At 40.8% G+C, this 16,595-nt stretch overlaps 1 protein-coding gene across 12 annotated transcripts in view; it reads right to left on the minus strand.

The window, feature by feature from the left end:
* Positions 1–16,595, minus strand: part of Chd2 (chromodomain helicase DNA binding protein 2) — a 133,216-nt gene that overhangs the window by 94,670 nt on the left and 21,951 nt on the right. For all 12 annotated transcript variants that reach the window (XM_063249980.1, XM_063249977.1, XM_063249986.1 and 9 more), the window contains 2 exons: positions 1,368–1,599; positions 943–1,029 (listed from right to left, as the gene is read on the minus strand). In XM_063249980.1, the coding sequence (XP_063106050.1) occupies positions 943–1,029; positions 1,368–1,599 (319 nt within the window). The remainder of the gene's footprint in view (positions 1–942; positions 1,030–1,367; positions 1,600–16,595) is intronic.

A 16,595-nucleotide genomic window follows, 5' to 3' on the forward strand; every position in this document is an offset into this window, starting at 1 on the left:
GAGTTAGCTCAGCCAATACGAGGTGAGTTTGGTTCTCAGTACCAAAAATAAAATGAAATTTAAAATAAAAATCACCATGCTCTCAGGCATGGTGTCACATGCCTACAATCTCAGCACGTGGGAGGCTGAGTCGGGGGTCTCTGTGAGTTCAAGGCTAGCCTGAACACATACATAGGGAAACCCTATCTCAAAAATCCAAACACAAAACAAAAAAGAAAAAAAGAAATCATTAGATCACCAATCTATTCAATCTTATAATTAAATCAAATAGCAAATATGTTCAAAAATAACATTATATACCATACTACAAATTATCTTAGGAAACCAAATTTACTTTAAAAATTGTATTATCTAAATTAAGTACTTTCTCCTTTTTCTCAGGAATAAGCCCAAAACTATACCCACTGTTCACCAAACACTGATGAACTCATTCAATAAAAATCTTTCAATAAAAAATTCAATTTATGAGCTGGGCGTGGTGGTTCATGCCTGTAATCCCAGCACTCGGGAGGCCGAGGCAGGAGGACCGCTGCGAGTTCAAGACCAGCCTGGGCTATAAAGTGATCTCAAGGCCAGCCTGAACTGCATAGCAAGACCCTGTCTCAAAAAGACCAAAAAAGAAAGAAAAAACTCAATTTAGGAGATAAATTTTTTTAAAAGTCAATTTCTTGCTACAGTCAATTTCACTATAAGAAATTTAAAAACAAAAATTTAAGGCCAGTTCTGTATAACGTTCTACTGAACTACTATAGGATATTTTTGATAAATTTCTTTTATCTAATTAAACTCTTGACTTAACTGTGTCTTTAACAGAGAGTCCACGTTAGTCACTAACTGCCATGTCTGAAGTTCAGTCTTGTTAACAGTGACACACCTCAGAGTCAAAATGAATGAGGCGATACAGGGAATTTAAGTGTATCCCTGAAAACATTTTTCTCTTACCTCTTCCTTAATATTAAATCGTGATGGTTCTTGTCTGCTTCGGTTTGACCGCCTGACTCCATAAACATCAGGGTATTCTTCCCACATCTGCAAAATTAAGACACCACGCATGCATCAACCTTTTTTACCCTCATTTACTATTTTCATTACTGGAACATTTTTTTCAAGGAACTATGCATCCAAAGGGTTGTTCTGCTAGTTTCATTTATGAGATAACAAAACACCATCACCAAACTGACAGCCGGGCATGCTAGTTAAGGCCTGTAATTCCAGCATGTGAGAGGTTAAAGCAGGAGGATCATCGTTAGTCCAAGGCCAGCCCAGGCTACACGATGGATTCAAAACTAACCTGAACTACAGAGAGCGGCCCGTCTCAAAAAAAAAAAAAAAAAAAAAAAAAAAAAAAAGGATGATGATGATGATACCTTCTTCACATCAGCTATCCGTTCCTTTTTAGATGCTGGCTTCTCTTTGGCTTCTGGAAGGACTGGCTGGGATTTGGAGCCCGCAGATTCGCTTTCAGATTCAGACGGACTCTCAGAAGACTCGGAAGTGCTATTCGACTCGCTGCCATGTCCGCTTCCTGGATCGCTTCCCTGCTCACTTTCTGACTGGCTGCCTGAGTCGGAACCGGAAGCTTCCTCAGAGCCGGAATGACTTGATTTACAAGAGGAAGAGACAAAGAAGACTTACTTAAAAACATTTAGGAACTTCCACATAAAAATATTTTTTAAGCCTCATGGTAAAATATCAACAATAGCAATGTACAACCAGAATCTTCCAATGCACTTTTATATTTTCATATTACAAACGATGGTACTACCTGTCTGTATGCCAACAGCTACCACTTCCTGAGTTTCTACAATCCCATGTATCAGCTGATTCATGGAGACTAGTTTTTCCAAAGACTGAAAATAGTTATTATCTCCTTAATTCAGACGAGGTAAAACTGAAGCTCAGAAGGATTTAAGTAACTCAAATTTTACTGATACAAATGATCTGAATCCACAAAGTCTTACTTGTTTAAGCATCACTTCCCCACTTAGGACAGACACACAAAAAAACATGAAACCCAAAAAGGAAGAATGCAGTCTGGCTCCAAGCATCCAATCAGTGGCTCTCAACAGAGTGTGCTAGACACATCTGGGGAGCTTCATACACATACACATCAACTCAAGCCTTATGCCTAGCACAAGGGGCACATACTGATTCTAATGAGACCAAAACACTTGCCTCTCCTGGCCTCCACACTCCTCTCCCCTTCCTCATTCCAACATCACTCAAGGAAGAGCAATCTAGGTAAGCAGATGACAGCTGAAGCCACAACAGAAACAGAGGCAGAAATACGACAGAGTGCCAGTCTCAAATGCCAGAGAGAGACAACACAGATAACCCTCTTCTAAAAGCCAAAAGCAACTGAGAGGCATGATGGAAGGAGTAGAAATACTTTAAAGCACAAGCTCTAAACCCAATAATGGACTCTACAAGAGACGGATACAGGATGGGCGTGGTAGCACAAGCCTGTAATCCCAGCATTCAGGAGGCTAAAGCAGGACTGCTGCAAGTTCTCAACGTGGGCTACATAGTGAGTTCAAGGCCAGCCTGAAATGCATAGCTAAACTGTCTCAAAAAGACAAAAAAAAAAAAATCCCAAGCGGCTACAGCATACTCACATCTTTCCTCCAAACACCACTCAGGTTAGTGGATAGATAGGGGACACAACCCAGAACATGACCAAAAACCTGCAGAAATAGTAATTTATACAAATGTAGCAATGCGGCATGAACCTCACAATGAGGTCACATCATTTGACAAGCACACCCACAGACCTGACAGGCAGACAGAACACTGGAAACTGGAACTAACTCAAATAATCCCGTATGATCTACAGTAAGCACACTGTAGTGTGAGAAGGATTTTCTTAAAAATGGGGAATATCGATTTCTTGAGGAAAAAATTTAAAAAAACCACATTGCCCAATGACCTACTAAATATCAGGCATTACGCTAAGTACTTTATGTGTATTATTTTGAAAATTTCCCAGACAAATCCTATTACACAGTATTACTCCCATATTAAGGACAAAAAAGTAACTTGGCCAATGACAAAACTTGTCTCTGTGAGGGTGGGGGGAAGGAAGTGATTCCAATTCAGTCTGGCTATAAAGCCCATATTCAATTTTAACACACAGGGTCAAAACCTTAGAGACACAGAAGCTCAGTTCTCTAATGCCAACAGGCACACCTGTCAAGCCCTGGTGCACCTCTCAAAGCCTCTCAGCCCTTTGAAGTCCAGTGAGCCATCAGGAGGCAGTTACCAGAGAGAGCACAATGGGCTGGCGGGCGTGGGCTCCGCCACCCAAGGCTTCGCCCTGGTTCTATATCCCTCAGGCCTGTCCCACCCTCTCGTCATCTACCTGTAAGGTCACGGGAGCAACAAATGACAGCTATGAAAGCTGCACCCTATAGATGTCAGTCTTCCAAAAAGGCAGATTTGAGACTCTCCTATGCAAGCTGATTCCTGACATAAAGGTCACCCAACTATTCACAAATCAGTCCCACAAGGTCCCTGTCACTCAACGGAACTTAGCAGTTTGCTTCTGCCACCTACTCACAGAAAGAAGGCAGCAGCTCCCAAATCCCCTTAATAGCTTCTCTGACAGGAGACACAGTGGGTGTGGCCCACCTCAGAAGCATTCTCTCCTGCTCCTGACTCACCACTGCTGCTGTTTGGCTGTTCAGCTTAGCTGAGGAGCAATGCATTCATGAAGCCGCCCCCAGCACGCTGTTTAGAAACAGGAAAAACACGCTGGAACCCAAGGTGGCGATTCACCAAATCAGGATTACCCTCACCAGCTGCATCCAGGATTACCCTCACCAGCTGCATCGTGAAGCTGCTGGAAAGGTGTGTGCTGACTATCAGTGGTGTAAAGGAGAAGAATCTCAAAGTCAAAGGACCTGGGGCTGGGGATTTAGCTCAACTGCAACAAGTGCCTGCCCGGCAAACACAAGGTTGTGAATTCCATCCCCAGTACCCCCCAAAAAAGTGAAAGGACCTGTTCCCAGGCCTACTAAGACCTCGGGAATCACTGTAAGAAGAAATGCCATGTGGTGAAGGTTCTAAGACATGGGATCATTGCCAGATGAGAACCCACACTGATTCGCAGTCCTCCTGAGATTGTTAAACAGATTAGTTCCATCAGCATCCAGCCAGAAGTGGAGGCTGAAGTCACCATCACAGATGCCTAAGGCAACTGCTAAAATAAACTGATAATCAACTGTTTAAAAAACAAAAAAAGTTGGGGGCTGGGGATTTAGCTCAGCAGCATAAGCGCTTGCCTTGCAAGCAGGCAGTCGTGAGTTCGATCCCAGGTACCGATAAAAAGGAAAAAGACAAAAAATAAAAAATAAATAAAAAGAATCCCCTTACTGAGTAAGGGATTCAAAGGGGCAGCCTCCCCAAAAGTGCTGTGAGGCAAGGGGGCTGCAAGCAGCAGAGAAGCAGCAGCTCTCTGGAAGAGCCCTGCAAAGCTGAGCACTCAAACACCCATTCCCGCTCCCTCCCAGTGGTTGGGCTCTCCAACCACCGGGAGCCACTAGCTGAGCACAGAGCAAGCCCTCAACCTCTATACCCCCTGCTTATGCAGCAAGCTAAGCATCTCTATTTCCGAGCCCTCCGCTGTGCCCTCTTGTCCTCAGCTCGGCACCTGAGACTCTTCATGCTGTCCCCGCGTCACAGAGAGCTGCAAACAAGCATCCTCATCTCAAGAATCTGTGCGACCACTCAGACCCCATCAGCTCTTCTGGGTTTTAGCAAGGACACACATGCTGACTTGGGAAAAGTGCCCTGTCCCAAGTGACCATAAAAATCATCTGGTCACTTGATGATGTAACATCCTCAAGTACTAAATCCATCCTCCAACATTCCTTGCACCTGGTATATTAGAAAAAGGGAACTTACTGAGTTTGTGAGAATCTGCAACCTGCTTAATTTCCCAGCTACCATAATGCTTAACTCCATAAAGAGTTCAAGGGTAACATGTTTGGCAATTAGCACCGACAACTGTCACGGGAGCACAGCAAGTTCCACATCACCCTCAGAAATAGAAAAATACTCCTACAATGGACAGAAAGTCTTAGACTATCACCCTAAAGGCCCTGAGAGCCCCCGGACAGTAACCAGAACAGTTAACTACCTGTACTTTGAGTCTATGCTGAAACACATGAGTCACCGCAGGTACAATGCACGGAATGTCACTGCTTACACGAGATGTTACATCTTATTCCCTCTGGACTATGCAAAGTGTAAGATACACTTTATTTAACATTCCTCACTAATGGTACACACACTTAGGTAACTTTGTGGTTTTTTTGGTTTTTTTTTTTTTTTTTTGTCTTTTTCCTTTTTATCGGTACCTGGGATCGAACTCACGACTGCCTGCTTACAAGGCAGGTGCTTATGCTGCTGAGCTAAATCCCCAGCCCTACACTTAGGTAACTTTCAAACTGTTCACTTAACCAGTAAGCTTTTCCTTACCCGTAAGCTACTATCCTCAATACATTTTCGTATTTCTTTCTCTTTTTTTTGGTACCGGGGATTAAACTCACAACCTAGAGCTTGCCAGGCAGGCACTTTATGCCGCTGAGCTAAATCCCCAGCCTTATTTTCACATTTCTAAGTACATTAGATGAGATTATTTCCAAATCGTTTACTCTATCAGTAGAACTATACCTGTGTGCATACTTTCCTGTGCAGTTGTTTATTTCTGTTGTTCTGTAACAGAATAACTACTAGAAATTTAACAAGACACACAGTGATAGTTTTTAGACAAAAAAGTCATTTCTACTAGCACATATTTACACATGCAGATAACTTTGTTTCTTGCACTTCTGGGGATGGTGTCCAGGGCTAGGCTTTTTACGTGGAATGGGGCTTAAACTGCCAAGGCTGGCTTCAAACTTTCAATCCTCCTGCCCCAGTTGAGACGACAGGTATACACCATTATATTCAGCTTTAAACACATTTGAATCTACGAACTAAAAACAGTGGTGTAACGTTGGAAAAGTTGAAGTATACTTTTAGGATCCATGGATTTGTGTAATTTGAAAAAAAGAAAATCAAACCAAAAGATATATACCAAATGCATGGCTGTATTATCTCTGGGAAGGTACTTGTATGGGAATGAATGATGATATAGTCAGGGGTTACAAGGAGAACAATTACATACAGGACACAGAATTTATTATTATTTTATGACAGTCTCCCAGAGTTATAAACAACAAAGTTCAGGAGATCTGTCCACAACATTAAAGACCTAGAAAATCCGGCTGAGGGCCTGGATCCTATAGCAATGTTCCACAGGAGTCCAGCTGAAAACCTAGAGCCTACGACAGTGCCTCTCTCAAGTCCAACTGGAGGCCTAGAGCCCTTGACAATGGCTCATGCAAGTTTGCTTCACCGATCTATGCTGGGAAGGTCAAAGGGCCAGCAGTGGAAACTAAGAAGCCTGTGCCAGCAGGAGGAAGCATTTGTGCCTGTAGGTTGAGAGTTCTACACTGGAGCCAAGAAGCAATGCTCAAAATAGAGACCAGCGCTCTCCTGACAAGTACCACAGCCATCCTCCTCCATAGTCCCAGTGAGGTCCCGAGCTGCTCTGATGATGTTAACAGCTGAGCACGTATCAGAAAACCAGCGTGACAAGTTCTCCTGGAGATTAAACAGCACATATCTTGCCCTCCAGAGCCAGGAAGCAATGCTCAGTGTAAGGACCAGAGTTCCCCTAAAGTGAACCACAGCCACTATCAGTGACAAGGTCCTGAGCTCCTCTGATGACAATGGCCGAATTTGTATCGGGAAGCCAGCATGACAAGCCCCTCGAGGAGAATCAACAGCTGGAAACAGCAACACTTAGGAAAACTCACAATGCTACTTCTTCTCCAGGGCTCCCTTTATGCAGGAAACTTTGCTCGGGTGGGCCATCCACACTCAGCACCAAGCCAACTTGATTCAGCTGGTGTTAAGCTGACCAGTTTTTAATCCATAGCAAATGTTATTCCTGACATTTTTTTTTTTGTCTTTTTCATTTTTATCGGTACCAGGGATCGAACTCACGACCGCCTGCTTGCAAGGCAGGTGCTTATGCCGCTGAGCTAAACCTCCAGCCCCTATTCCTTACATTTTATGACTGAAGGTTAGGGAATTCACAGCTGTTCATTACACATCTTAAACAGCTTAATCTCTAAACTCATTCCTTCAACCGTCCCAAATAAACCAACCACCCGAAAGACTCAAACCCGAGGCAAAGGAAGCAATACACCCAAACCCTACACAAAATGAACTAAAAATGTGAATGAGTGTAAGACTTTTTAACATGTTTTGGGATGAGAGGACAGGGGCAATAAAAAGATATGTTGTATACATACGCTGACTCTTTATAATGAATGCAATCATTATGTACTGAAGATATACACTAATCAGAATCTTGAAAATTACTTTTGGATCCAACAAGTTGGATATAAAACAAACAAATTTGGCCTTAATAAAGGTATTACTCGATTTTCATACTTATAAGGCCAAGTTTCCAAATCTTGACATGAGAAATGATTTTTACTAAACAAAACATTGACAACACCTCCATATTCAGGGCATTGACTATTCTTTCAAGTGACAAAACATTCTGGAAAGACTATGAAAACACTAGGAATAACTAATTATAATATTAACTTCAGCAAAAACTGGGATTTTTAGATTGCATTAGAAAATAAATGCTTTTGAGAATAAAGCTTAACTGGGCGTGGTGGCTCACACCTTTAATCCCAGCACTCAGGAGGCTGAGGCAGGGGGATCGTTGAGAGTTCGAGACTAGCCTGGGCTACAAAGTGAGCTCAAGGCCCAGCCTGAACTGCATAGCAAGACCCCGTCTCAAGAATTAAAAAAAAAAAAAAAAAAACTGGATCATTGAACAGAACTGTTTGCAGTCTCACTGTTTGAATGTCCACTTTATATGCTGTAACTTTGTAATTTGAACAAGTATTTCTAAGATGACAATATGTCATCCATTAACTAGTGATTTCCTGTTTATTTTTTTTCTGAAATTCTGTGTAACTTGTACCCTTTTTCTGCTTTTTTTTCCTCCTTAAATAAAATTAAAAAAAAAAAAAATAAGGCTTAACGCTTTGTGCATAAAAAGGACCCGGCACCCTCTATGACTAATGAAATAGATAAAAATATGAAGTAACTTTTTTTCAAGTGAACTTTGAAGCAAGTAGCATTAAAAGTCATTCCACTGGGGCTGAGGATTTAGCTCAGCGGCCTAAGCACCTGCCTTGCAAGCAGGCGGTCGTGAGTTCGATCCCTGGTACTGATAAACATTTTAAAAATTAAAAAAAAAAAAAAAAAAAGTCATTCCACTTTAAAAAATTGTGACCGCTATTTCCCACATAGCCACAAGAAGGCAGCAGAGCGACGTTCCAATTAAAAGAGGAAGCCTGTGGGTTCTCTGCCCAAGAGCTGCCGCCATTTCACTGCTTAAGTAGTGTTTATTTTCTTTACAACTTGCAAAATGGCTGACCTGCTTGGCAGGGCTTGGTAGTCAGCAAAAGCAAATTTACACTCTAGCTCCATAAACTTACCCCAGACTAAGTTTCTACTGATGCTAGAAAAGCTACCCATTTTGGAGCACTTCCGTGTCAAGCACATACAAAGTCTCCCAATCGTACAGTAAAGTTATAAAGAAGGCAAAGCCCAAAGGTGTGCATGCACTAACCTTACTCCACAGCCTGAAACACAGAATTCACAGTCAACCTTTAACCTCTAAGTGGTCTTGTTCCCTTTGTCAAAAATACCTTCCAGTGTTGAACAGATTATTAAACCAACCCAAGCCAACACAACCATTCTTCTCGGCCACTTCTGCACCTTAAGAAAATGAAGAGGCTAAACAGTCAATGTCATAGTGGTAAAGAAATCTAGAGTAGTTCCTAAATTGTCTAAGCTCTCCGCCCCTAGTTCAGGTACTAACATTATGAAAAATATAAACAAAGTTAAAAGACAACAGATTGGGAAAAAGAATTTGTACAGATAACCAAAGAAACATGAATTACATACTGAAAATCCACTGGAAAATTGGGCAAAGAAAATGGACACACAACTACAGACAACATCCAATAAATTTAAGATAATTAAACCTTGCTGGTAATTTGCGAGACTTTACTACAAAATTATGAATTTGCTTTGCAGAAATTAAGTTCAGTATTACAGAATTTGGAAGGTAAGCGCATCGCTTGAGTTGAAGGTCAGCCTGGGGAACGAGGTGAAGAGATCAAGCCTAGCCTGAACAAAGTTTCAAAAAGAAAAAAAAAAAAAAAAATTAAAGGATAATGAGGAAGTAAACGGTAGTAACAACCATTATTAAAATTAAAAATTAAAATCAATAAGGATTTTGGAGGGTAAGTTTTAAACAGTAGTCCTCAAAATATACATATGAATCCTGCAATTCAATCTGCAGATATATAACCTATGTAAAACAAACCTGTTGGTAGACAATCACAAGAATGTTGAGTTCTGGGGCTGGGGATTTAGCTAAGTGGCATAAGCACCTGCTTTGCAAGCGCATGGTCCTGAGTTCGATCCTTAGTACTGATAAAAAAAAAAAAAGAATGTTGAGTTCTGCTCATGAAAGCCAAAATAATAACAATAATGTACCAAGTGGTACCTCAGTTCACAGACTTAATTTGTCCCATGAATTTAGAAAAGATGGCCACATTTGTGTTTGTGAAGGAAAGATGACCAGGGTTGGTTGTCACCCAATGCAGTTTGCAAACAAAAACATTTTGCCCAACACCTGTGAACCAAACTGTTTACAGATGAAAGTGTGCATGAACCAAGGCACCACTGTATATCCACATGAGCAAATGTAAAAATGTGAGATATCCATACCACACAACTAAACACAGCAGGTAACTGGGGCTGAATTATACCTCTAAATATCAATATGCAAATTCTACAACAAATATTTTTTTAACAAAATTACATGAATTCTGTACATTTTTAAATGCCAACTTCATGAACATGATTGTAGAGACATCAGACAGGATGGTAGTTGTGTCTAACATTTTTACTAGAATGATATTCTATGAATTTTGCTCAATTCTCCCTAGTTTCAGAAAATGTAGACAGTTTTTTAGGAGTACAGACCTGCTTCCTTGCTAGGATTTACTCTTAACCGTGGCATACCTCTCTATGGAGCCCCTTTGCAGGGAACATCGATTTGAACTGAGCCAACTGCCTTAGGTTCTAAGAAACTAAAACAAAAAGCAGTCATTAGTGCTGAACTTGTAAATCGTTTATGTCACCTTCGGGGGGAAATAATAACCAAAACTCCAAGTTAAACAATTTTTAGCTGACATAGGGAAGTTCCCTCTCATCTCTCTCTGATGAAGACAGCAACTAGAACTAAACAGATCAGGATGTTAACAAAGCTACTTTTTGTTACTGTTGTTTCCTTGTTCCTGTTCAAGTTATCTTATGAAAACCACTATTCTGCCCTACTCAAAAGAGCACCTTGCTAGTTTTATATAGTACTGTCTGATTTACTAATAAAATCAAGTTAATCTTAAACTCAAGAAGCTGAAATGTATCTTGACATCAGAAAAAGGCACAGGTATTTTTTACACACAAAATTGCACTTAAAATTTCATGGATAAAAAGGCTAAATCCATCGGGAAACTAGACAGAAAAACATCTGTAATAAGTGTGTTTCTCAGCCCCAGTCCGAAGGCACCTTAGGTTTTCCCATGCTACTTTCACTCCCCAGCATCAATTAACCTTTGACACATGAAAGGGTTTATGAACCACCAAGGGACTGACACCCAGGTCAGGTGTATGTGTATCAACAAGGGGAAATGCATGCTGTCAAGGAGCCTGGATAAGGCACCAACTGGACAAGTTAAACTTGCTTTGCAAATAAATACCTAATCAGGATCTGAAAATAGTTATATACTAAAGACAAAGCGAGCCATCTACCTAGGTAGAAACCACTTTTACCAAGCTGTGAAAAGTTCTCCTTAGCATTCTTTAACGTGAGTATAATTAACTATCTCAAGTGAAGTATTTTCACTTATAACAGTTAAGAAAAAAGACTAGTTTGCCCAAGAGTTCTGTTTCACTCCTATGAATCTTGTATTTCCTTGTCAGCTAAATTTTTATTGTGTAAGATAAGTGATGTTTACAGCAATTCCAAAGCTCAAAGGAGACTTGCCTACCAACCCCAACACTAAATGTGAGGTCTGGTGTCATGGTGCACACCTGTAATCTCAGGCTGAGGCAGGAGGATTGCCACAAGTTTGAGGCCAGCCTGGGACAGATACATGGTGAGGTTCAAGGCCATTCTGAACTGCACAGTGAGACTGTCTCAGTAAGACAGCCTCCACTCCAAAAAAAAACCAGAATCATGAAACTCGTGTCCACAGTGGCCTAGTAAGTAAAAAGGATCAGGCCACAAAAAAGAAGACAGCAAAGGTTAAGAAGAGGACAAAACTCACCAGGGGAACACACTGCTAAATGCTTTACACATACTCGGTGTCTGAACTGTGGCTTGACTAAGGTTTTGGGCCAGAGTGGAGCTCACCTGTGGGTGTAGGGTGTTCCGCAGTGGCATCTCTGACTTCTGCCCCCTGGATACCAGTACCACCCCTAGCCCTAGTAGTACCAACCAAACACATCCCCAGAAAATGCCAACTGTGCAAGAGGAGAGGCACAAAACTGCCACAAGCTGAAAACCATTACCTAAGAAGCATTATTTGATGTAATTCTAATTAATTCCCTAAGAGACAACAGTACTACCTTACTTGTGATTAAAATATGAGGAAATCAGCCCAGAGGGTCCTGCCCCAAATCCTGTAATTTAAAAAGTCAAGAGATAAATTCAAAACCTCTACTCCACTAGACTATATTCCCAAACCTGTCTCAGTACAAGAATCAAAATGCCATTTCCAGGACACAACCCCAGAATGACACTTAGAACTTTTGTAAAAAAACTACCCCTGGTGATGATTCTTAGTAATTAAATCTGCAGAATTAAGTACCCATTTAAAGCTCACTTGAGAGAGCATGTTTTTAAAGCAAGAAGTTCCTGCAAAAATTTGACGCACAGGGGCTGGGGATTTAGCTCAGCGGCATAAGCGCCTTCCTTGCAAGTGTGCGGTCGTGAGTTCTGGTACCAATAAAAATGAAAAAGACAAAAAAAAAAAAAACTTGACGCACCACTCCCCTCCTTCAAAAATTACCCGTTTAGGAGCCACATAGTGCTTCTAATTCAAGGTTAACCTGTATCAGCGCTGAGACACTGATGATCACTTAGGACTCTGAGCATCGCCACTCCCAAGGACTACTTCCCCAGAAGGCCCAGCAATAGGCTCCATCTAGGCCTCCTGACACTTTCCCTGATCTACTGCACAATCTGTAAAAGCTGATCAGGTATGCATAGGCCTGTTTTTCTAAACTCTAGAAGGCTCCAATTGTCATGAAAAACCTATGTGCAATGTTCATAAGCTGTGTCCAAATCCAAAATACATGGACACAATGCCAGCCAAGGGCTCGAGGGCCAGATTCTTCTGAGCTCTCCAGTACCTCCCTATCTGCTGCCACCTGTTCTCCTTCAATTACCACAGCAATCACTTCAGGGGGCTTCGTTTTTAGTTGAACCTTTTAAGGTAAAATCGTGGCTGTTTGAGCAGTGTTATGTTTCTGGCATCAATCATACCCACCATGTACCATGCTTATGAGTTTGTTTTTCATCTTAAAAGAAGCAAGAGTATGGCACAGAAATGATTCAAGATTTTCACTATTTTCAATCTCCTACACAGTTTCCTCTTACCCAACAAATATGACAGTAACTGTTCACAAGATGCTTGAGCAATCCTGGAGCCAAACTGCCAGGCTCTGAGTGGCAGTCTACCACTTACCCCACTCGTGCTTCGTTCTTCTCATCTATGACACAGGGGTGATACCACACCACCTCATAAAGTGCAGAGATTGCACAAATTAACCCACTAAAGGACTTGGCACAGTGCTGCCCACTACTGAGTCATCCCAAGCATCCACTTAAGTTTTCACCTAATAATCTCCTGCAATCATTTCCTTTACTGGCTTGACAATTAAAGTACAAAATTAGGTATTTTCTCATCTTTGGTAAGCACACAACTGAGCAAGAAGAATGACACAGATGTAAAACAGCTGAACATGACTGAGAAGTACCTACAGCTGTGCAAAGAAAGAAAAATGAAAATATGGGGGGCTGTCTCCCACCCTGAACTATTACTAAGGCTCCTGCTACACTGACACCCACATTTTTAAGTTAAATACACGTTTAACCTTACAACAATGCCTGACACAGTCAGCACTAAGCAAATCTAAAGCTACTGTTATTTTTCTGAATGTTCACAGCATAGATTTTCCCTCATGATCTAACATCCAAAATTAAAGACACCATTGGCCTTAGAAATAATCAATACAAGGGAGACATCCTGAAGTTAGCTCTGCTACTGTTTAGTTAAATGCTGGTGACAGTTCAGGACCTAGCACTGGGGCCACGCACCACTTCGGACGACACTGTACAGCAGCCTCGGCCACTGAGGTCGCCTCAGAAGTCAGTGGGAACAGGGAATTCTCAATGGAAGCACACAGGAACCAGCAGAATCTCGTATTTTGGCAGTTTGTGAAGGACCTCAGTAGAGAACCAAATTAAGGAAGTGTGATCATTAGATTAGGGCAGCTCAAGGAGACACCAAAGCAATCCCAAGTCCTGAATGACAAAGTCCTAGGTAGGAGCACACTGCAAACACTGCCTGCCTGGAATTTGGTATGTTTGACACTTAGTGCAAATACTTCTCTTCTGTCAAACTTTCACAGCTCGCTTTTCAAAATGCCACTCACTTCTATTTTTATACTCAAAGGGCATAAAACAGATGGGACAGTCAATGGGAAGACCAAGGATTATTTAAAAAAGAATATGAACCAATAAATGTTCCATCCTAAGATTGAGAACACATGGAAACTGTGCAAATATATGGAAATATCTGCAAATTTGAAACACATGTCAAGATTTTAAAAATTAAATCCCCAGGACAGAACTGGATATTACTATTTTTTAAAGCCCTCCACCATCTGAAATATAAACAAAACACTGACCTAAACTAATCCATAAGCCTGCAAAGACAGAAAACGGAGGAAACAGAGGAAGCCAAAAACAAAGCTTGACACTGCAGCTGCGACAGAACTGCGCGTAGGGCACTGTGCGACAGCAAATATCCATCCAGCAGCAGAGCAGCAAAGCAAACACCCACCAGTGCAGTAGCCAACCGGGGTGGGTCAGTGACTGCCAGAGCTCTCTCACAAGGCGGCTAGTCGGAGAGAATCCTTCCTACGCTTTCACAAAGGCTGGTTCTCCCATGAAAACATGCTGAAAATCCTCATAGACTTCTCCCCAAACCAGCCTCTGACAGCTCCGGACCTGAGACACAGCCACAGCCCTTGGACACAGCCTTGAAGAGGCACTACAGGAAAGCAGGAGATGGTGGGATGGGCACGCCTGGATCCCAGCACCCGGGAGGCTAAGGCAGAAGACTCACCAACTCCGGGCCAGTGTGGGCTAAAAAGGCAAATCATGTCTCAAAAAGAAGACAGAGCAAGAGAAATAAAGACAGACAGAAAAAAGAGACAGAAACAGAGATAGACAAAAGAGACAGGAAGAGCAGGAAGGACAGCATAGGAAAGTAACATGAAGTAATAAAAATAAAACAGTATTACTGATAGCTAACATTTACTGAGTTCTTTCAATATAACCAGCTTTCTGCTAGGTACTTCGTAGGTACTGTATTAATTTTCATAAATGATATTTTCTACATTTTTAAAAATAAGAAAATTCCAAACAAAACAGAGTATTTCACTGACCTCAAGCAAGAACAAAATCTTTGGGTACTGAAATAAAAGGTGAACTGGTATCTATTAGGTACACGGCTCTTCCAAAACATTAACATCATGACAACTACCCTTACAATGTTGCCTTTGCCAAGAATCTTCTGCAACTTTCTCTCCTATAAGATCACAAAAGATAGGGCCAGGGACTTATAGCTCAGCAGCTTAAGTGGCTGCCTGGCAAGCTCAAGGTCGTAAGTTCGATTCCCCATACAAAAAAAAAAAAAAAAAAAAAAAAAAAAAAAAAAAAAAATTCACAAAAGATACACGGTATTTCCCCTACAATACAAGAACTCCAATGAAGAGAACCGAAATACTTTTTAATATGAAATAAAGTTGGGGGCTGGGGTGTGGTGACACACACCTGTAATCCCAGCACTCAAAAAGCAGAGGCAGGAGAATCAAGGGAGTTCAAGGTCAGACTGGGCTACACAGTGAGTTCAAGGCAAGCCTGAACTATACAGTGATACACTGTCTCCAAAAAAAAAGTTTCTTTGCTGAATACCTCTTTCAAGGAAGCCAACAGGTAGCCAACTGAGTTCTAAGGTTGTTAGGAAAAAGCTAAAAGATCTTAATTATGCTTTGCGGCCAGAAAAATAATTTACTAGGTATCCTAAAAAGCAGTCACTCAATTTGCATGTTCCAAACAAGCTCACTATACCGAATTTTGGGGGGGAAATGATGTGTAGAAATCCCAGGTGATAACAGGAGTTTATCTCTCTATGGGAGAAACAATAAACTAGTTATAAAACTGTGAATTTCAAGTAAAATACAACTAAGCTTCCATATGCCAAGCAGTAACTCCTACAACTTTTACAAATTAATAAAACTCCTTAATGAATACTGTTTATCCCCTTCCTTTTGAGTTAATTTTTGTAAGAGGCTAATCACAGAACAGCAAAATAAAAATTACGAATTGCAAGTTTTAAACAATATGCATACAAAAAGATTAAGATCAACTCTCAGTAGCTTCATGCTATTCTCCAAAGCTCAAAAAAAGTCAAACAGATCTTTAAAAAGTGTTTTTAACTGTTAATTGGTTCTACATGGATTGCAAACAAGTGCAAAAATAAATTGCTGAATCTGATACACATTTTGACGTCATGAAACCTATGCGATAATACGTCTTCCACAGGGTAATTTGTATCCTCTAAACATTAACAGCAAAGCCGACTATTAAATTCCATCCCATATTTGGGAATTTAAGGGCATTCAGCAAGTAGTAAAAATGTAAACAGAAGTAGAATTCAGTTTCAATACACAGAAAGAATTAGAAACCCTGAGATAAGTTTAAAATGTTAGAAACCATGGTTAATGCTCATCAAGCTTTTAATATTGTCTTAATGGATGTTAAAACACTTTACAAAAAATATACATTTAAGCATAGTTTTTTAGATCATTAATCTTTGGTGCAAATCTTGCCGGTAACAAACTGAGACTTTAGCTTTTCAGCTACTTTGTAGAAATCTTTCAAAGAATTTTATGAACCTAGACTGTGACAATCAACGAAACCCAACTCTTGTGCCTACTTTCACTATTTTTCACACTTGCTCGGAAATTTGCGGTATGCCCAAGAAAGCTTTCTGCCTACATTCAAAAAGTCCTTGTATCTTTTAAAGGTATTCTAGCCAACTTTTAAATTAAAACATAAATTTGAATTATTGCTAATATACTCGAACCAA

This window comes from Cavia porcellus, unplaced genomic scaffold, assembly GCF_034190915.1.
Source record: "Cavia porcellus strain 051 isolate PalLab524CR breed Dunkin Hartley unplaced genomic scaffold, mCavPor4.1 scaffold_6, whole genome shotgun sequence".
Lineage (NCBI taxonomy): Eukaryota > Metazoa > Chordata > Mammalia > Rodentia > Caviidae > Cavia > Cavia porcellus.